Source organism: Bos taurus, chromosome 3 (assembly GCF_002263795.3).
Source record: "Bos taurus isolate L1 Dominette 01449 registration number 42190680 breed Hereford chromosome 3, ARS-UCD2.0, whole genome shotgun sequence".
Classification (NCBI taxonomy): domain Eukaryota; kingdom Metazoa; phylum Chordata; class Mammalia; order Artiodactyla; family Bovidae; genus Bos; species Bos taurus.
In genome coordinates this window covers 13,902,327-13,923,612 of record NC_037330.1, presented here as the reverse complement: position 1 = coordinate 13,923,612, position 21,286 = coordinate 13,902,327, and the positions used below count along the sequence as shown (strand labels likewise).

At 55.3% G+C, this 21,286-nt stretch overlaps 1 protein-coding gene across 8 annotated transcripts in view; it reads right to left on the bottom strand.

The window, feature by feature from the left end:
- Positions 1-292: 292 nt before the first annotated feature.
- The window catches only part of ARHGEF11 (Rho guanine nucleotide exchange factor 11), a 115,972-nt gene continuing 94,978 nt past the window's right edge, over positions 293-21,286 (bottom strand). For 4 of the 8 annotated variants that reach the window (XM_059884961.1, XM_059884965.1, XM_024989921.2 and 1 more), the window contains 23 exons: positions 20,610-20,754; positions 20,202-20,301; positions 19,407-19,436; positions 16,303-16,429; positions 12,919-13,098; positions 12,783-12,830; positions 12,389-12,576; positions 12,007-12,153; positions 11,664-11,743; positions 11,438-11,563; positions 10,760-10,877; positions 9,706-9,884; positions 9,087-9,162; positions 8,604-8,771; positions 7,805-7,895; positions 6,906-7,031; positions 6,402-6,463; positions 5,306-5,524; positions 4,594-4,956; positions 2,910-3,005; positions 1,748-1,995; positions 1,376-1,565; positions 293-808 (listed from right to left, as the gene is read on the bottom strand). In XM_059884961.1, coding sequence (XP_059740944.1) covers positions 753-808; positions 1,376-1,565; positions 1,748-1,995; positions 2,910-3,005; positions 4,594-4,956; positions 5,306-5,524; positions 6,402-6,463; positions 6,906-7,031; positions 7,805-7,895; positions 8,604-8,771; positions 9,087-9,162; positions 9,706-9,884; positions 10,760-10,877; positions 11,438-11,563; positions 11,664-11,743; positions 12,007-12,153; positions 12,389-12,576; positions 12,783-12,830; positions 12,919-13,098; positions 16,303-16,429; positions 19,407-19,436; positions 20,202-20,301; positions 20,610-20,754 — 3,163 coding nt within the window. In that variant the 3' untranslated portion in view covers positions 293-752. The remainder of the gene's footprint in view (positions 809-1,375; positions 1,566-1,747; positions 1,996-2,909; positions 3,006-4,593; positions 4,957-5,305; positions 5,525-6,401; positions 6,464-6,905; positions 7,032-7,804; positions 7,896-8,603; positions 8,772-9,086; positions 9,163-9,705; positions 9,885-10,759; positions 10,878-11,437; positions 11,564-11,663; positions 11,744-12,006; positions 12,154-12,388; positions 12,577-12,782; positions 12,831-12,918; positions 13,099-16,302; positions 16,430-19,406; positions 19,437-20,201; positions 20,302-20,609; positions 20,755-21,286) is intronic. The other 4 variants (XM_059884962.1, XM_059884966.1, XM_059884963.1 and 1 more) reach the window with 3 other exon arrangements.

Here is a 21,286-nt window from a genome sequence, read left to right as displayed (position 1 = left end):
TGGTTTTCTACAGGGAGAGGGTGGGGAAGGGTGGACACAGGTGGGGTAAGAAGTTCCCCTGAAGATGAGAAGTCCTGGGAGGGAGGGAGGGGCTCAGCACCGGGCCAGGAGGCTGGAAGCTGGGGGCCTCAGGGATGGCCCCACCTCTGGGCCCTGATCCTGGAGCTGGGCCGCTAACTAGGAGACCCAAGTGAACCTCCTGTTCCCTTAGCAGCCCTTCTGTAACTGCCTCCAGTGCTCCAGGATCAGAAACAAAAAAGGGTGAAGTTATTTACAATCGCAGAGATACACATACAATACATACATATTTATAGGAAACCAAAGTGACAAAGAGAGGAGAGGTGGAGACACCCACCCAGCCTGGGGGTCCTGTGGAGAAGGGAGGGGAGGAAGAAAGTGCATTTACACCAGAGCTGCCTCCTTACACTCACACTGGCTCGTCTGAGGGCACCCACACATACAGGCGCGCACAAGTACGTGGGGACGAGGGGGGCCTTTCAGATGCAGTCTGCATGCTTAGGAGACAGGAGGCCTTGAAGGGGTGGCCTGAAGGGAGGGGAAAGGACACTGACACTTGACTCCAATCTGAGCAGACCAAGCAACATGCGGATCTCCCCCGGGGTCTCGGCTGGAGCCTTCTCCTCAGCCGCCTCTTCCGCGGGGAGGAGGTCTGGGGTCTCCCCACCCTGCGCCTGCCTCAGGCCAGTCCCTAGCGGAGGAGTGGGGATGTGAGGACTCAGTGGTTCCGACAGCTACGGTCCTGGGGATGCGGCTGTGTCTGCCGTGCTGTCTTCCAGCGGAGTGGGGCCTGTGGGGAGTGGGGATGACGGTGAGGAGCTGGCCTGAGAGATGGCCCTCCCCCACGCTTCTCCTGGGCAGTCCTCAGGCCTGTGAGTAGCTCTTTAGCACCATCCTCCCGTGACAGGCGTTCTCCTCCACCAGAAACCTCAGAGTTCCCTGTGGGGCCTGGAAAGGGCTGTCTGCTGAACCCCACTTCTGTTTTGTTGGCCCCCATGGGTAGGTATGGGTCTGCCTGCCTGAGTGGGAGCACAGCCGTGGCCCCAGCCCACACAATCTGCTTCTGAAGCACTTATTAAGGATGGGTTTCGGATGTGAGACTAGGTTCCTCTTGGTTGGTTATCTCCAGAACCCAAGGAGAAAAGAGGGTTCAGTTCTAAGGTTCCCACTTTTAGGGGAGCTTCCTCCTCCTGAAGCTGAGGAAATGAGTGAATGAATTGTACTTGAGGGGTAAAAAAAATGAGACCCCTTCTCAGAGCTCCCCCATCTTCTCATAGCCATGTGGTGATGTTTCCTCAGGAGCCAAAGGCCTTCTCCACGCACCCACCCACCCCCAACCCCAGAGGACCTCACTCACCATCCTCAGGACAGGGCCCCAGTTCGCGGCTGTCCGTGGAATCAGAGGCTGGGGGCTCCTTGGCTGGAGGGGAGAGGGAGCTTTCTATCCATCTAGCTGCCTCCGTGTGGAAACTGCCCACAGGTGTGGTGCCGCCAGATGACTGGCTCCTGAGGGACCTGAGCAGCTCTCTGTGGGCCAGCTCCATGTCCTGGAAGAGTAGCAGAGGGACATCTGCTCTGCAGCCCCTCTGGGGAAGAGGCTGTGCTAAAGGGTGGCGGGGCAGGCTGAGGCCAGAGCCCCAGGCCAGGATCTAGGGCTCCTGTGGAGACAGCTCTTGTGGGTGAAGGGTCTCGGGGGGTGGACTGCACCTCTGGGGACCTGAGCCCTTACCTTGAGCCGGTTGAGCTTGAGGGTAAGCTGCTCGATGGTGCGGAAGATCATGCCCACATCCCTGAGGGCCAGACTAGGGGGAGAGCGGCTGGGGTGCTTTTGATCTCCATGGCCTCCCTGAAGTGGGGGCTGAGGCTCTGTCTGCCAGGCAGGGAGGCCGTCGGGCTGGGAAGGGCTCGTGTGTGCTCCTGACGGGTCAGTACTTGAGTCAGGGGGTCCTGCAGGCATGCTGACGTAAAAGCAGTTCCCTGTCCCCAGCAAGACAAAGAGATTAGGAGGCAAACAGAGGAAGTCTAAGCTGTCTTCTGCTCCCCCAGTGTCTCCCAGGCTGACCCATAGGCCCAGGGAAGCCACTGCAGATGAGCTCAGAGCAGGCTGGCCCCAAGCTGCCTATCAGTCTCCCAAAACCCTTCGCCTTGAGAACCTTCGAGATGGTGATGTTGCCCAGTGGGGCCCACACCAGGGGGAGACTAAGGAGCTAGTGGTGGAGGTTAAGGGAGAAGGGGAAGGGTGGTCGTGTTTCTTCTGGGAAACCGCAGTGGCCCCCATTCCCTGAAGGAAGGGTGAAGGGGGGGGTGAGCTGGCTTTAGATGCTTCTGAAAGAGGTGGGTGGGCGCCTCCTTCTTCTGCCCCATCTCAGGCTCTACTGAACTTCAACACAGCCCCCTCCCTAATGGCCAATTACTTCGTGATCTTTGAGATACCTCATCAGAGAGGGTTAAGGACAGCTAGAGGATGCCGAGGGTCCCTGACAGGACAGTCAGCATAGGTAAATGTCCAGGAGCCTGGGAGGCCCCGCAAGCCCTTTCCCACAGTGACCCTGACTGGTGTGGTGGTTGGTGTGGGGGGTGAGGTGGCTCAGAGGGTCAGGCTAAGGACACTGCGCTCACCTCCCCCACCTCCTGTGACTCAGCACAGCTGCTTCACTCTGCGGCTCAGAAAGGGGCCTGTGCAGCTCTTGGAGAGGGGCTGGCACAGGTCTGGCCCCCTACCTTTAGGCCCACGGCCTACTCTCCCTGATTCCAGACAGTTGAGGGAGTGTGTATGGTGGTGCGTGTCCACATGACTGCAGGCAGGGGTCTAATCCCAGAAGCCCAGCTCTGTCCTCAAGGGCTCCCATTCCAGCCCTGCCTGCCTCTGGCTCCAAGGAGAGGTTCGTTACCCGCAGCCTTTGCTCCGCCTTCCGCTTCGGGTGGCTCAGGCCCTGCCTGGCCACTCTCTGGTAGTGCAGGGACCACCTTGCTGCCCGCCACCTCCGCTGCACCAACACCACCACCAGGGAGAGCAGAGACCGAGAGAAGGAACGGGAAGGGAGACAGAGCAGGAAGGAGAGGGAGAGAGAAGAGGCAGGTGGGGGGGCGGGGTGAAGAAAAAGAAAAAGGGAAGAACAAAGTAAACACAAGATCACACATGATTACACCCCACGGAGCTACAGAGAACTGCTCCACCAATTCACCAATTCACCAGAGGAGAGAGAAGGAAGGTCAGGTCCCAGAAACCCAGGAGAGAGCACAGACCTCGGGCAGGTGGAGAGAAAAATGCTCCTGGAAAAGGAGGCAGAGCTGGGCACTGGGGGAGGAAAGGAGACCCCTGGTACTGGTGTGGACGGCCCCCGCCCCTCTTCTTCCCCCTGCTGCACTCCTCAGACCAGGCTGCCCTCTCCTCAGCTGACTCTTCCCTCTGTCGTCTGGGCTTTGGCCAAACCTGCCCTGACCCCCGTCCCAGCCCGTCCTGGTTTTTCCTGCATTAAAATCGGGGCCACCCAGCTCCCTGCTCATTCACCAGAGCCCCCCAGTCTCACATGGCTCCCCAGCCCGTCCTGCAGGCCGCCCAGCTCCCTGCTCACTCACCAGAGCCCCCAGTCTCACACAGCTCCCCAGCCCGTCCTGCAGGCCGCCCAGCTCCCTGCTCACTCACCAGAGCCCCCAGTCTCACACAGCTCCCCAGCCCGTCCTGCAGGCCGCCCAGCTCCCTGCTCACTCACCAGAGCCCCCAGTCTCACACAGCTCCCCAGCCCGTCCTGCAGGCCGCCCAGCTCCCTGCTCACTCACCAGAGCCCCCAGTCTCACACAGCTCCCCAGCCCGTCCTGCAGGCCGCCCAGCTCCCTGCTCACTCACCAGAGCCCCCAGTCTCACACAGCTCCCCAGCCCGTCCTGCAGGCCGCCCAGCTCCCTGCTCACTCACCAGAGCCCCCAGTCTCACACAGCTCCCCAGCCCGTCCTGCAGGCCGCCCAGCTCCCTGCTCATTCACCAGAGCCCCCAGTCTCACACAGCTCCCCAGCCCGTCCTGCAGGCCGCCCAGCTCCCTGCTCACTCACCAGAGCCCCCAGTCTCACACAGCTCCCCAGCCCGTCCTGCAGCCCTCCTGTTGGCTCTGCCTGCAGACCCACCCCGCCTCCGCCCCACACATCAGTGCTTCCTTGCTGCTCTCTAGAGCCACCAGCTGCAGCCCTCTGCCTGTGTCTTTCTAGAGATGAAGACCCTGAGAAGAGCCCCACTTCTCCTTAGGACTGCGAGCAGTGAACAATGCTAGCAGAAACTTACTGGCAGCTGACTTGTGCCACAGTGATATCCTCATACAATAGAATGAAGTCCAGAGGGGCTTTAGAATTTCTCCCAGGGTCACAGGGATATTAAGTAATGGAGCTCGGACCCTGTACCTCGGCTGTCTGACCCCTAAGCCTTTACATGATGTCAACAGGTCTCCTTCCCTAGGATCAGGACAAACCTCTGCACACACGGCTTCCAGACAGGGGCGGGGGGAGGGGGAAGCAGCCAGCTGGAAGACTCAGTGCTCCCCTAGCAAAGCTGGCCATGTGCCCCCAAGGGGACCAACTTACTTTACCTTTTCTTACAACTTTGTAACTTCCTGTGCCCTCTGTGCTTGAAGCTTCTTCCTCCGGACTCTTGTCTAGCTCAGAAGATTCCCAGATCCCGGAATTCCTGGTCCTTGGGGGCAGCTGTTCCAGAGAACGCAAAGTCGTGTCCTCCTGTCCAGGCTGGCTCCACTCTGGCCCCAAGAGTGGGGCAGTGTCCCCTTCAGTCCCCGCAGGAGCTCGCCCTGGGGAGCCTGGGTCCCAGGGGTGCGAAGTGATGCTGATGAAGGAGGGTGTAGGGGTCAGGTCGTCCTCGGGCTCCCCGGCAGCTCGGGGGTCCGTGGGGTGACCGGGTAGCAGGCTCCACAGGATCAGGTGCCGCAGGTTCTCCACTGGAGGGGAAACAGGGGGATGGCTTCCTGGACACAGGACCGCACACCTGGCCATGGCGGGAGTGGGTGCAGAGGAGGTGGGGGGCTGCTGCTCCCTTCTCCCACCCCCACTGGTGACACTGCCTCTGCAGTCACAGGGTGGAACTGGGAGACTATGGCCAACCAGCTGGGGGATGGGCTGAACGGTGGGGCAGGGGGACAGGAACAACAATGGTCTCTCTGCATCCTTCTCTCCTTGAGCACAACTCAGGGAGAGGCTCTGAGCAGGCCGAGTGGGGTATCTGCCTGTTGACACTGGCCAAGCCGCTGGGGCACTGGGGGCTGACAGCCAGGGCCAGGAGGCACTCACCGTCCTCCAGGGCTGCGTCGGCGAGTCCTTCTATGAACAGAGGGCCTGGGAGGGGCAGGAGGATGGGGTCCCTCGTCCTGCTTCCCCTGTGCTTGCTGTCCAGCGAGGCAGAAGAGTGAGGCAGCGCTCCCAGTTCCTCTTCCTCCACGCTGCCCTCCTGCTCAGCATCTGCCAGCAGCGCCAAGGGCTTCCCTTGGATCCTCTGCTGGCACCCCATGCCTGTTTCGGATGGGAGGACAGTATAAAGCAGGGAAAGAGGGAGGGCATGTACGGGCTGATCCCAGGTCCAGCTTCGGGTTCAAGCGGCTGGGAACACTGGCTGATTCATTCCACAATGTTTACTGAGCCTCAATCATGGCCAGGCACCATCCCAGGCTCCTGGCACACATCAGTAGAAAAAAAACAGAGATCCCTGCCCCGTGGAACTTAAATTCTAATTGACGAACATAGAGAAAAAGAAAATAAGTAAATTAACTACATGATTTAGCTAAGAAGTGCGATAGGAAAGAAAAAACCATACGCGGGGGTACGGAAAATCAGGAATGCTGGTATTAAACCGAGTGGTCAAAGAAGGGAACTTGGTGCAAAGCTGACAATCCATCTGCACAAAGCCTTGAAGTGGGGCGGGCGTCAGGAGAAGCGTTCACGCGGAAGGAAGCAGGAAACAGACCCAACCAGGGAGCCTACTCAGGGGATTTCTCTCTCAACTTGAGGCGGTAAGTTACTTGACATTAAAAACTCAACCAGAGTTCTGTCTGGGGCCCTCGTGCCCCTGTCGACCTAGTGACTGTATCTTCAGCCCTCTGAGCTCCACTCCCCATCCCCACCCTCAGGATTCCCGTACCAGCACACCTCTAAGAGCATCTCGTTCTCCACTAGGAGCCCCCAGACTCTACCCGACTGCCCCCTCTTCCTCCTCAGGGGGGAAGCTCTGTTCACTTGAGCCTGTTCTTTCCTCTTCCAGACCTCCTTCCTCATTCTGCTTTTCTCTGTTCTTATGGCCCCTTATGGCTCTCTATCACCCACAGCCACCTCCTTATCTGTGCCTAGAGAGTGAACTGGGTCGGGCCCCCACAGAGACAGCTCAGGGACTTACCTCCAGGGGCTGCCCCAGGCTCCGCTTCACCACGGAACACCTCGGAGTCATCTGGTCCTGCCCTGCGAGGAGAAACAGTCAAGGTGAGAGAGGCCCGCCCGCCTGGAATTCTGGCTCTCTGCCAGCTGGGAGGTGGCCACGTCATGAAATTCCACTCTGGCCTCCTGAGTTCACATGGGCAATGCAGGAGCAGGCCCAAGAAGGCAGTGGCTTAGATTTCAGACCTGCTGTCTGGTTAGCAACCTGGAGAGGAGGGTGGGTGCTGGCCAAGCTTCTCTTGGTCCTGATTCTGCCCCCTCACCCCCACAATTCAGGCACAGTCTGAGCAGGGCAATGGGGAGAAGGCCAAGCAGGGACAGAAGGTGGAGGTGCAGGCGTGCCTTACTCCACCTGCCTGCTAACACCCGGCAGTTGAGGCTGCCCGGCCCAGGGGGCGAAGGGCTTAGAAGCAGCACACGAGTGGCTTGGAGGGGGGATGGTGAGCAGGCCTGGAGGGCTGCTCACCTGCTGGGTGGGGGGCTCTGGTCGGCTGGCTCCTGGGGGCCTGGGGGCGGGGGGTGGATAGGTGTTGGGGCAGCTCCGGGGAGCCTGGTGGCGTTCCGAACAGCCTCTTCTAAGAGCTCCATCCACCTGTTGCTCGGCAGGAGAAGAGAGGTCTGGTGGTGACAAGTGGGCAGAGGAGCACAGCGCCTCCCCCACCAACCCCGAGTCAGAGCTGCGAGGCCCTCTGCCAGAGCCTGCCCTGAGGACCCTCTGCTCAGTGGGTGTCCCAGCGCCCGTGCAGCTCTGACTGGCTGCCCCGCCAGGGGCAGGTTTATATACCCCGCAGCTACCAACTGCTGAACACCAACCCTCTGTTAGGCTCTGCGCTCTGCATTCAGTATCTGTTCTCTCTCAATGTAACTCCCAAGAGGCAGCGCTATCTGCAGTCACAGATGGAAGCCCCGAGAAACTGTCTGACCCAAGCTGTCTCTGGCCTCTACGTCAGACAGGCTACTACTGAGGCTGGCTACTGTCGGGAATATGGGTGGGTGGATGCCGGGGGGTGGAGATGACAGTTCTGGAGGCAAACACCTTTGAAGAACGCTGGCATTTAAAACACTTGATGGAGAAAGAGAAAAAGAACCCAGGGGAAGGGAGTGGGGCCAGAGAAAGGAGAGGAGCAGCGGACGGCTGGAAGACCGCTGGTAGCGCCTTTCCTTGGACAGGCCGCTCACGGGTTCAGGGATGGCGATCCCGAAAGCCTCTCTGTGTCTGTCTTATCTCCCTCTTCTGCGTCAAGGCCCCATCCTCTAACCACTCTGGGCCCAGTCCTGGTCTCATTGTCCAAGTCCTCACACACCACCCTGGTCCCACGGGGATGGCAGTTACGCGGGACTGCCCCGCTTCCCAGCAATCCTCACGTGTTCTTGTCTGATGACGTCAAAGCCACCAACTCGTAGATCTGGGGTGGGCCCAACTCAGAGGTACAGATGATGAAGAAGGCCCGTTTATCTGTGAGAAAGAGAGAAGCAGAAGGGTCTGTACTGGGGGTGGCAGAGGCATGACTGCAGCCTGGGTCAGGTGACAAAGTGTGGTCTTGAAACCCTGACCCTCAACCAGGTGGAGAATGCAGCGCTAGTTGGACCTAGGTCATTGGGTTCCACTTACAGAAGGACGGAGGCCATTCTGGGTCCTCTAATGCCACCTTCATAGTCCTCGCCTCCCACTTTCCTCACAGTGAGGGCTGAGGGTTATAAAACCACATCACACCCGTCCTCCCTTTCCACCTCCCCCAAGAGACAGGCATTGCATCACTCCCCAGGCTACAGCTGAGGAGAGCAAGCCCAAGAGCCCTTCCTGTACGTGCTCCGCTTCTCACTAACGTGCCCGGAGCATAGGGCTGGGCTCTGGACTGTGGGTGTGAACTCTGCCTGTCCCTCCTGCAGCAGGAAGGCGTGTCCTACTCGTCTCTGCCCAGTTCTGCTTCCTCATCCTCAGTCCACCCTCCGTGCTCACATCCCATCCTGCCTGCACCAGGCTGTCCACCTTCATCCCCATCCTACCCCATACTGAACCACATTTTCCTGCTTAGATGAGTCAGGGTAGAGGAAAAGTCACACAGGCAGGCCAGTAAGTTCATCACCCAGCGCTCACTGGACGTGAGTACCAGGGCGCATGGCCTGGGACCTGGGCCAGCTGGGGCCGTCTCCTCGTGGGTACCTGTGGCCACTGAGCGGACGAGCACAGCGTTGAGCTTGAGCACGGGGCTGAAGGTCTGCTTGCTGTCCGAGGAGCCCACGGCCGTCTTGCTGTGGCACTTGAGCAGCAGCTTCTCGTCCTGTTTCTGCAGCAGCACCAGGAGGTCCTCCAGCAGCAGCACATGGAGGTCTGGAGGAGGGTGGTGCTGGTGAGGGGTTCCCTGCTGCCTGCTCAGCCCTCACCAACACCTGGGATATCAGAGGCTCCTGGATGGTCGTCCTCAGTCTGGGAAGCCCTGGAGTCTGGTGACCTGCTTGGTTTTTGGTCCTCCCTCCCCATGCTGTGCTCCAGGTGCCCTGAGCTCTCAACCCCAGTGGTGTTTGGAGCTGCCTCCCAGCTACCTTACCGCCCTTAAGAGCGCCAGGTACAGGGCTGATGATCCAGAGAGGAAGAGCCCGGGTGACGCCCTAGATTCCCTCTTGGCCCCAGGCCCCTCGCGCTTACCCAAGGTCTTATCCTTGCTGATCCTCCAGGTCAGAGGCCCCTCATGGATCATCTTTCTGGTTGTAAGATCCAAACTCTGTTAAAGAGACACCATTCATTCAACAAGCATCTGAAAACCTGGACTCTATGCTAAGGTGCTGGGCATCAGTGGTGTGAACAAGAACTAGTCGCTTGCCCTCACACTCTTGTGGGGGATGCAAACAAGTAAAAAGGCAACTGCAAAGTCACAGGCCACGTGCTGTGCTGGCGGATACACTGGTGGCCCTGGCGGGGGTCTCTCTACTCCCTACCACATGCTGTTGATCCTCCGAAGGGGGTCCTGCCCATGCCTTCAGCTTTATTTCCTCCCACATGGCCTTCACTGTTACCTTGAGTCTGTTCCCACCTCCTGCTCTCCCTGGCTGAGTTCTCACATCTAGTCTCTGTAGTCCGGCTGTTTGCCCTTGTCTGTCTAGGGACAAGGTGACAACAGTAACCGGTGCTGTGTAATTCCAGGGGTCTCATCACACGTCCTTTTACAAACCGGCACAGGTCTCCTCCCCCAAGTACTCTCCAGGTCCTGAGTGGACTGCTGCTCCTAAGGAGGCCCAAGAAGTATGTGTGCCTGTGGGGCTCTGACCTTGAACTCTGCTGCCAGGGGGTTGCTGGCCCTCTCCAGAGAGGTGGTGTCCAGGCGCTTCTGGTAGCCTTCCAGACGGTGCCGGTTCTCTGTCTGCTTTACTGCTTCGTTCACATACTTGAGAATTTCCCGGCACTGGTCCCGGGCCCGGCAGAGTTTCTCATGCTCGGAGGTGCCGCCTGCCCACGGGGTAACAAGGGTTTTTAGAGCTCCTGCCAGATGAGCCTGCCAGGAGCTGGCTACCGACACACATTAGTGGGCTACCGGGGCCAGCTAGTCACACATCACTGGCATGGGTGGAGATATGCCACCCTGCCTAACTTTGACCTCAAACATAAGGACGACATATTCTGAGGATGCATAGGCGTCAAACCTCTGCTCTGCAGACAGTGATGGCTCTTGGGAATTCCTGCCTAGATTACAACTGGCTCTACAGGTGTGGGGACACGGATGGGGACCGAGGGAGCGATGGTGCCTCCCTCTAAGAACAGGGAGTTTCGGGTCCTTCCCACTTCTCCACACTGACGCCAACGTCTCCAACTTGAGGGTGGTGAAAGGTGCTCGGGATCCCAGGGACAGTGACAACCTGGGGCTAGACCCCCTAATTCAGCTTGGTCCCCTACTCCTCTGGAGTAACTCACCATGCATGGCTGTATCTTTTGTGCATCGCAACGCCCCCAGAGACGTCCAGCAGGGGGTATGAATGGGACTAAAATCCAGTCACAACCTCTGGTGTGGGACCATGCCCCTTAGAGGAGCCAAGGTGCCCTGTGTGCCAACCCCACATCATCAGAGGCTTTGCTCCCATCTGTACAGAGGCCCCACACAGGCTGGTGGCAGCCTGTACCTCCTCCTGTGCTGAGCACCTTATTTATTGCCAAAGCGCATTACAATGGTTATCTTCTCTGAGACTGACCGTAAGAACACAAGGATGAAGACCCTCAAGACCAGAGAGATCAAGTGACTTGCTAAGGTCACAAAGCAGGTCTGTGCCAGAACCAGGCTGTGGGCTACGGGCTGCTGCCTCCCAAGGCCAGGTGTCCGTGGGCCCTACCCTCTGTGTGCTTGATGATGTTCTCCAGCAGCAGCGGGTATTTGGTGAGCCGCTGCATCTCGGAGATGATGAGGTCTCGAAGCTGTAGTCGCCGGCACTGAGGGTGGCTCTCGGCCTCCTACAGGGAAGGACGCACAGAGGAAGATGGCAGCCCGGGTTAGGAGCTGGCTTGTGGGCTCAGGACCCACAGGACGGGACAGATGCTAAATAGGTCCTAATTCCAGAAGAGTCACTCAGAAATGGTGGTGGCAGCTTCTTGCTTTGATATTTAGGAAAAAGCTGGTGGGGGCAGAAAGACAATAGCCCAAGAAAGGGATACGGTCAAGGCACATAAAGCAAGGATTATTCCCACTTTATAAGCAAAAAAATTGAGATCCATCTGAGTAAATACAGGCATTAGTAGGTGAGCAAGGCCATCTGATAGCAAGGCTGGTGTCTCTGTATTGAGAGCGGGTATATGTCAGTGTTTCTGAAGAGGCGGCCTGGGGAGGGTGTGGATGGAGCAGAATTGCTGGTCACCAACCCTGGTAGAGAGAAGAGGCCAAGGTACCTGGAGCTGGGGGCCAGCGGGGCAGTCTGGGAGATAGTGGGTCGACCTGGTAAACTCTCCCCCTCGGCCTCACTGAGCTAAGACTGGACTGGCTGGTTTTAGCCGTGACAAGTACAGGCCAAGCGTACCTGCATGAAGAGCTGAAACCGGCTCTCCTTGCGCTGCCTGGTCTTGATCAGCTCCAGAGCAATGGACTGATAGGAGCAGAACTGTGCGGCCACCTCCTGGAGCTCCTCCCGGGCAGGGCCGTCGAACTGACAGGGAGAATGGACACCATACAGCCCACCTCACACCCTTGCTTGGAACCTCTCCCCCTCTTCCTCCAAGGCCTCCCCAGGGCCTGGGCAGCCATACCCGAGCCAGCATGAGGTCACTGACTTCTTTGATAATGGGGCCCTCCTCCCGGAGCTTCCTCATAGCTTCACACCAGGAATCTGGGGGCAAGGAGAGAAGACAGAGCGCCTGGGGTTGAGCTGTGTGGCCAGGCCCTTGGTGATGGGGGAAAGAGGTCTCTGAGGGTCGTGCCATGGGGGCAGGGTCTGGGAGCCACTTCACACATGGGGGAGTTGGAATGCTGGCTTCAGGCTGGGCATCAGGTTCTCCCACCAAAGAGAAGAGGCAGGGGCTATGTGCTCAGGGGTCCTGGCATGTGGGCAGCAGGCTAGCCAGAGGTGGGGGCGGGCAGGGAGCTCCTCACTGTGGATCTCGATGAGCTCGGGAAGGTTGGGAAAGAGCCGGGCCAGCTCCTCTCGGGGCAGCAGGCCCTCCTTCTTCATCCGCTGGTAGAAGATCAGGTCCAGGACCCGGAGTGTGCGCAGATGGGACGCCTCGGTCACGAACAGCTCTGAGCAGGTGCAGGAATAAGGAGGGCCAAAGAGACAGCGGGACAGTCGTCAGCAAGGATATACTGGGACCTCTCCTGAAGGCCAGGATGGAGGTGGTCCTCATAGGAATCACAGCATGGGCTGGCCGTGCCCTAAGGCCCCACCCTCTTTCTCTACCACCCTGTGTGTCGGAGGTGCTCTGCACCTGTTACCACATGAGTCAGTGTGGAAGTAGGGAGAGGCAGCTGGTCTCACCATTGATGACCTCCTGCCGGTCAATCTCCCTCTGGCTCAGCCTGGCCACCACGTCCTTGCCCACTGTGTGCTGCCAGTTCTGGGCGTCTGGCTCTGGCTCCAGGTCAGACAGCTGGCCCAGATCGTCTTCTAGAAGGTTGGGGAGGAGGGGGTCTGTGCAGAACCCCAAGTTGGGGGACTCGATACTCCTGGGGGAAAAGAGGTGGCGGCTCAGTGCCACACGGAGGAAGAGGGCAAACGTGGGGTGTGTCCCCCACTCCCCTGCCCAACCTGCTTGTCTTGGGCCCTCGGAAACCAGGGAGCCAGGAAGAGGAGTTGCACCGCCAACAGGCCCGCAGAAGGCACGGCTGGGTTGGGGACACCTAACAGAGACGCTGCTGCGCCCATCACTCACCTGCGGCCCATTTTGGGGGTGAAGGGAGGGGTTGGGTTCTCAAGAGACCTGTGGAGAGAATGTCAACTCTGAGCCACCCTCGGCTGCCTGGCCCCCAAGATACCAGTGGGCGGAGCCCTCCCCGAGCCCCGCCCACCTGGTGGAGAGGCTGGAGGCAGACGAGGAGGCTGACTGGTGCAGGCGGGCGGCCTCCGCGGCGGCGTCCATGTCCACGTCGCTGCGAGAGCGGGGCACGTTCTCCGCCTTCCGGGACCGCTTCATCTCCTCCCGGCCCTTCAGGCTCTCAGACCGGCCCAGGCGAATCTCTGAGCGTGAACTGGGTGGAAACAGCAAGAGACTTTGGGGTCTCACATCTGACCAGCTCTGACCTGCTACTCCATCTCAGGGCCTGCCTCGGCACTGCAGGCTTCCACTCCAAACACCAGACCCAACGTGCCCAAACTCCCCGTGGCAGACGCTGCTCAGTGACAAACCGCTTTTACTACAGACTCCTTCCTCTCCCCAGCTAGGCTTGATGGACAGAGCCTCTCATCTTCCTCTTTCCTTTAAAAAATTTTTTATTTATTTATCTTTTGGGTGTGCTGGGTCTTTGTTGCTATGTGGGCTCTTCTCTAGTTGCGGTGTGCATGGGCTTCTTACTGTGGTGGCTTGTCTTGTTGAAGAGCACGGGCTCTAGGGCATGCAAGCTTCAGAAGCTTCAGGGTTGGGCTCATCACCTGTGGTTCCCAGGCTCAAGAGTGGTGGCCCCGCGGGCTTAGCTGCTCCGCGGCATGTAGGATCTTCCCAGACCAGGGATCGAACCCATGTCTCCCGCACTGGCAGGCAGATACTTTACCACTGAGCCACCAGGGAAGCCTTCATCTTCCTCCTGACTGATCAGAAAGGGATCCCAAAAGGAAGCTAAAATCTGGGACTTGATAGAATCAGACTTGTGGTGTATCTGGATGCCAAAGGCCCTGAGTCCCCATCAGGCTGCTGTGGACACCAAAGTCTATCACCAGGAACCATGAGGTCCTACCCTCCCTGACCCCGCCGTCTCCTGGCCGGCTCACCTGGCCCTCTGCTCTGGAACGGGTTGGTGCCCACCCGTTCCAAGGCACCAGAGTCCAGGAGAGCTGGACTCTGCTCGAGGCACAGCTCTCCTTGTACAAGTACACCCTCACATACTCTTTAGCATTCTCCATACTGCCTGTCAGAAAAGTCTATCTGAATTCCCACCCCTCCAGTTGCGATGTGGATAGTGGATTTCTTCTGTTCTTATCCTGAGAGCATCCTTTCTAGGCTTCCAGCCCCCTCGGAGCAGAGCAGCTTGGAAGGGTCCTTCAGGGGCATGCTTACTGATGGGCAGAAACCTGCTCCCTGGCCTGCCATTCTTGGTCACTGAGTGTCTGTGGGGCTTGAGATGCTGACGACTGGGTGCTGCTCTTTTTCAAGTCCTGCAGTGAATCAGCCCTGTGACAGCTGGCATCTCTGACCCCTAGCTGCCCCAGGATGGTGCCTCCCCCCATGGCCCTGCTGGGCTGGTTCTTTGCTGACATTATTGCTAATCTATTTGCTGCTCTGCATCTAGGACCACAGAAGGCCTGGGGAGTCTGGAGAGTTCTTAATAGCACAGCAGACTGCTGCAGAGAAGGAGCCAAATGGCCTGGTCTCCATTCATCAAGTCTGAACTGCCAAGGGATACAAATGCCGCTCCCCTCTGGGTTCCAACAGTTTGTCTGCAGGGTTAGAACCCACACTGTCAGCTGATCCCCTACTGAACTCACTCCTTGAAGCCTGTCAGGACAATGCCAATACAGACTACCTCAAAACACTTGCACCAGTGCCCCACAATGGGTCACTTGAGCATCTCTCATCAAACCTTGTGCAATGAGGTTCCTGGGGCTTCTTTCAAGTACCCAGAAGTGAGCAATGATCCCAAGAAGGAAGGCATACAACCCTTCTCTAGCCACAAGTTCCTAGGTTACCGCTGTCTAGAACTGGGGGCTTCTTATACCTGTTTAGTTTCTACAAAAACCTTTGACACACTACGCTGCCGATGTCATTTCTTCCAAGACTGTCAGTGAATTTATAATCACCAAATCCAAACGCTTCTGCCAGGATCCTATCCTCACCAATGTCTCAGGGAAAATTTACCTAACAACTTTAAGAATACGTTTACAAATGGTCTCAAATATTTCCTCAAAGTGCTGACAATATATCTTATAATTGTATATTTGATATATCTCTAAGATCACACCTACCTCAGCAATCATATAATTTGTATACTTAATTTACTCAATAACATTAGAACTCAACCTCTGTTGTTGTTTTGTTGTTTAGTTGCTAAGTTTTGTTTGACTCTTTGCAACCCCATGGACTGTAGCCTGCCAGGCCCCTCTGTACAGGGGACTTCCCCAGGCAAGAATACTGGAGGGGGTTGCTGCTTCTTTCTCTAGGGGATCTCAGCCTCTGACCCCGGCACAAATCTAACCTTTATCTTGCCTAAATCTTTGTTAATTCTCACTATGGCAAAACCTTTTAACATATATTAAGCTTACAAAGGCTTAGTATAAACAGAACGGAGTAACCCTGCACACAAGCAGGAATTCTGATAACTAGTTACTTCAGGGGTAAATGAATGGTTTGATTGTGCAGGCTGATTCATGCCTTTGGGCCTGCATATAGTGCAGCTCAGCAGTGTACACAGGAACTAGTTTTGCACACACAGACCACATTTATTATACCTCAAGTGTGACTTAAGGAAGGTGCAAGGATGTTTCTGACTACAGGCAGTTTTTACTTTAAGTGCTGGCTGTAGAATGTTAGACCTAACTTGATGGTTGTCACGTCACAGTCAAGAGCAAGTCCGAGAGTACGTGTCAATGCCAGAGAAGGGTTCTTCTTCGAACCCGGCCAGAGATGGAGAACGTGAGCAATACCACAGCCTCTGCTCCCCTTGTTCTTCTAGAAGAACACTTCATTTTGAATCAATGGCCTTGATACACTCTTTGGTGATGTGGATATCTGATGCCCATTATGCTATCTGCCTTTATAGCACCCAACAGAACCTCATCTTTAGCTCTCTTCTTCATGGGCACCAAAGACTGTCTTAACCCGACTTCCTTACTTTCCAAGATTCCCCTTCGCCAGCCCCTGCACCCTCCACCCCACCTGCACTCTTCCCTAGCTGTATCATTCCGGGCTTCCTGACTACTTGCTTTAGAACACAGTCTAGCTCATTCTCAGTGTGGAGGCTGCTGAGTGGCCAGGGAGTGAATCCACAGGAATTTTAAAGGCACATGATTCCTGCCGGAAGGTCGGGGGCCCTGCTCTCTCGCCTGCTGGCCTGATCACCAGCACACAGTATGTCTTCTTTTGAAGACACCCAGGCAGGAAGGTTGGGGGAGAGGGAGAGAGCACTACAGCAGGAGCCTTACAGTATAGTGGGGGGGTGAGGTAGCTGGCACTGAGCCCTGCTCCGCCCCTGCCAGTGCTCCCCTCTCTGGGCAGCCAGCAGGCCCCGTCCAGCCACTGTTACCTGTTGCTCTCCAGCAGGTCCTCGGGAAAGCTTCCTGTTGAGAGGCGCTGCGTCCCGGGTTCCGGGGCATCGTACTGCTGGTTGTTCTCAAAGTGCTGAATGATGTTCCTCACGTTGCCGGGTTTGACTGGAAGCAGAAAGATAATGAAAGATACTCTGCTTTCAGTTCAGGGACGACTCCTCAGGGCCCTCGCTCCCCTCAAGCCCAGAAGACAGTGATGAGTAAGCATGGATGAGAACAGTATGGGGCTGAAGTCAGGAGACACGGTTCGAGTTCTGGCTCTTCCACTGTGGGGTGTGGCACGCGCAGTCCCCCCACCTTTCTGGGGCTACTCTTTCTTCAGGTGCAAAATGAGAGGCTTTGGAAATACATTTGCGCTGCATATTTCTTTTGGTTCGCACATTCTTTATTACAATGACTCTCACACTTAAGAATCGTTACTAGGTTTCTAGGTTTTTCCCAAGAGCCATATACAGGCTTAAAAAATAGCCAGGAAGACCAAAAACACATCTACCTGTAATTTGGCCAGGTTGCCAAATTATACCAAGCACTTCTCAAATTTATACCACTTTCAGAGTTCGCTATTGTGTTTTTCCTCGACTTGCCTTCCTGTTCTTTCTGCCTCTACTCCTGCCTCTTCATCTCCATCATTAAAGAATCAGACACTTCATTACCAGTGGTGGGTGGGGAGTGGGTCTTAGAAGGACAGATGTCACTCTCTGGCATTCAAAGCTAAGACAAAAGAGAGCTGTCTGTGTTCCAAGTAGAGAGGGCATCTAAGAGTAAAAAGGCGTAGGTGATATTACCACATGGAGACCCTGGAGAAGAGAGCTCAGGCTGGGGGCTCAGTGGCTCCCATCTTCAAAGAGGATTTGCTAAGCTCCAGGTCCAGGCTGTCAGAACAAGAGATGGGCTAAAGATGCCACTCTGCCTGGACCAACAGGAAGGATAAGTGGGATGCAGAAGGTAAGACAAATATCCCTGGGTGCCAGGCCCTGATCCTATCTGTACTCACCAGAGACTCTGCCATCGACATACACAAATCTAAATCTCCCTGTGGATCTAAACCTGAGATTCATAAGAAAATTTCCAAGCCAGAAGAAACAGGAAAACATTTAACTGGGCTCTTCAAAGCTCACCATTCCACATCCTTTAGACAGGTAACGCTTTTCTGAAACTGCAGAATAGGTGGCTGTGTGTATGTGGTAGGAGTCAAGGCTGTTGCCAGCACTCTCATTTTGGAGGTTAGAGTCAGAGCTGCCTGTCCCAGACTGAATGTACACCTGGGCCCTGGGGCAACTGCAGCAGCCAGGGGCAGCTGTGCAGCCACAGCCCGGAGCATCCCTGGCTGGGGGATGATGCGGGAGCCTGGGAACGTCCTAGAACACAGCAACTCCGGGCAGAGCCCATTGTTCCCCCTCCCCTGGGCCACTTGGAAAAGGCCCAGTTCTTGGGATATAGTTACACCCTAGCTTACACCCCAGACAAGGAACAGGTATGGCCCTGAGATTTGGTATAACTGAATAACCCAGAGTAACAGGGGAAAAAACACGTAGATAGGAACGCATTTTTGAAAAGAGCAAAGTTTTTACCAGCAGCCTTTGCTCTCCTTCCTCCATTCTCTGAATAACAATGAAACAAAGTAAAAGTGAATTATATGTCACTAACAATCAGATACACTAACTAATAAACCAGGCTAATGGCTGATGATCATAAATGGCAAGTTTCTCAGTAAATGAGGTTTTCTAGCTTTGGTGGGTGTTTGGTTTTAGATGTGCATACAGATTTGTCTGATGTCCTGGGAACTTGGGAACACCAAATCAAATCAAGAGATGACAATAGAAAGATCTGACTCAAAGAGATGGTGAATACCCAGCATCCTTATCCTGCTCCTGGGATCAGCAACTCCACCCTGGGTGTTCCTGGCCCCTCACAGGCTGACTCAAAGCAAGCAGCCGGGGCAGGTCTTAGGCATGATGCTTACCTCATGCCCACCTCAAGGAGGGTGGATGGGAGGAAGTATGTGCTGAGAAATAAAAGTCTGTGTTTCAAGGCCATTTTTTCATTTTTTCCATTGTTTTACAGACTCCCCCCTTCCCTGTCCCAATAATTCTTTACTTTTATTGTTTATAATAGCATAACAAGGCTAGAGATTTAACTTTAAAAATAACTTTGAAAATCATTATTCTAAATCATCGTTTTATATAAAGTGAATTCTAGCAATTGATTAAACTTCTGACTGCATCTCACTGCTCTCTCTCCCCTTGATTTACTATCGAACCTAGAGAATATTAATCACTTAATTAATTCTAAGCATATGGACTTCACAGATGGGAAAGGAACCTGTCCAACTCCAGGTTCTAAGTTTCTTTGGGTTAATGCCAATTATATATGTATTTATTTTTAAAAATACACAGATTTTAGAAGATATTAGGTCCTCTAATATACACACATTAAGGTCATTCTTTTTCAATGTTGCAGTGACACTGGCAAAGTTTTAAGAGTCAGAAGAGATGCAAGTGCTACAGAGAAGGGCTTAAGCAAAGGAGATGACAGAAATTAAAATACCTCAAGGCAAAACTGCTGAAGACCCATTATTAGCTAAAAAACAAACAAACAAAAAAAACCCACCTAACATTCAAAAAATGAGGATTTTATTACAGCAACTGAAAACAAAAACCTGGGGAGCTTGTGCAGGACATTTCAGTGTGAGAGTTCCCCTCACTTACACAGAGCCTGGACTCTTGGAGCTACCCACAGAGAGGTGACAGAACGAGAGAGGCCCCAGGTCGCGGAACATCGCGGAGGGCCCAGGAGCTGGCCTCTGCCAGCACCGCCAGGAGGAGCAGTACCTGGGGGGCGGCCCGGCCCCTCCCACCCTGCATCAGGCAGTATGTGCCCAGTGTGCGGGCAGGAGCCCCTGGCAGGGGCTTGTCCTGGGGAGCTTTAGCAGCATGGAGCCACACACAAGAGCAATGGAGTGCGGAAAGGGAGGAAGGATGGGCAGAACGGGAGAAGATGAAGGAGAGGGGAAGGAAAGGACTTGGAAAATGGAAACTCAATGCTAATGAAAAGAAAAACCCAAATAAAATGGTCCTTTTACCTTCCACAGGGGACAAGGGAATATAAAATGCTAAAAGAAAACAAACAAAAACAAAAGCAAACCATGAAAAATCAAATTAATGTTTCGAGTCAAAATAAAAATTACATCAAGCTGGGAAAATGAAAGGTAGTGGCAAAAACCGGGATTGATCTAGTGGAGTCCCCTCCTCCCTGCCTTCCTCAGGCAGTGATTTCAGGAAAGGCAGGAGGCCTGCACCACGGTCCTTCCCAGATTTCCAAGACTAACATGGGGATCTTAGGATAACTGGGAGCGCCAGCAGCAACGCCAGACAAACGACACACAGCTGGGAAGAGATCGGTGACAGGATCCACGGAGGTCTGGGTTTCTGATGGCATGACGGAGCCTCTGGGTCCCAAACCTGCCCTCTTTCCACTCAGTTCAGCTTAACAGTCATTGAAACCCTCCATCAAGGGCCTATAATTGCTCCCAACACACAGGCCCTCAGGAGGACAGACAAGTCCATGGGTGAAGATGAAGGAGGCCCCAACTGTCAATAGGGCAGTCTTTCCAAGGAGAGGGATACCCCTCTGCATGGTTATTCGGTATCTCTGAGCTCCTAGACCTAAGCACTGGCACGACCTCCGTGGCTCTGGAGCAGGACCCTGTACCTCAGGAGCCCGTGCTGGGTGTGGCAAGGATGTAGGAGCACTGAGAGGAAGCTGACCTTGGAGTTCAGGTCTCTGGCTCCCAGAAGCACAGGAAGGCCGCCTGCTAACGTACTGGCCTTGAAGGGCCAGAGGCCCCTACCCAAGGCTTTGCTCCCCGAATACTCACTGCTCTGGGAAGAGGTTTTGGGCTTCCCGATGTACTTGAGAATGGGGTTTCTCTTCTTGTCCTCCAAGGCATCCTTGTCTTTCTTGGAATTGCTGCTCTGCTGAGACAAGAAACACTAGGGTTTGTAGAAGGCCTCGGGAGCCAGATTGGGCACTGATCACCTGGCCACTTCCCTTAAGACTGGCTCTAAACAAGCAGCTGGTGGAAGACTCATGCTTGTACCCTAACTAGCACATTTGCTTCTGGCCAGGGACTGGAGGGAGGGGGAGAGAGATCTAGTCTGGCAATTCTTAATGACTCCGTGTCCAAAGGCAGCAGGACGAGCCAGGCAACCGGAGAGGGCTCTTCCAGCTGCCTCAGTGCAGGGATCTCGCCAAGAGATGCTCCTGTCTTGGGGAGCTCTGTCACCTTCTTGGTTTTCGGGAAGAAGGGTAGCCACTTGTCTTTGTCAGGAGCGGACTGGGCCTTTTCAGCCGTGTTGGGAGGTCGTGTTTCTCGAAGACGGATGCCCGCATGGCTCATGTAGGTATTGAGGGCGAAGCCCATGGGGCCGCTGTAAGAGAGGAGCAGGTGGTGAATCGGAAGCCGGTGGAAGGGCTGGAACTCTGCGGGCAGGGTGTGTGTGAGGGTGGAGTGGTGGTGGTGTTTTGACTTGCATGACTCCCAGAAGAAGTCAGAATTCTTTTCCTATGCAGAACTCTGCCCAACCAAGGAAGAGTGGGCAGTAGAAGGACGTATAAGTTCATCAAAACAAAAGCAAATAAGCCACAGGCGTGCCTGGAGGATGGTAGAAGCCCACAGCTAAGGTCCTCAGGCATATACACGGGGCTGGGATGGCAGAGGGATGTGAAGAAAAGCCACCCAGCCCCGGCAAGTCCAGGTAAACTGCCACCACCCACCCCAAGTACACGGAGTAAAGGGTAGAAAGGATTTGTCAAGTTGCTTCCAACTGCCAGAAATGAAACTGTCCAGAGTTCTGTGTTTAAAAATGTATTTGTCTCTCAATGCAGTAGACAGATTATCCACTTTGTGGATTCAGTGAAGCAAATGCTTCAGCCCTGGCTTTCCTCCTCTCTGAAATAAGA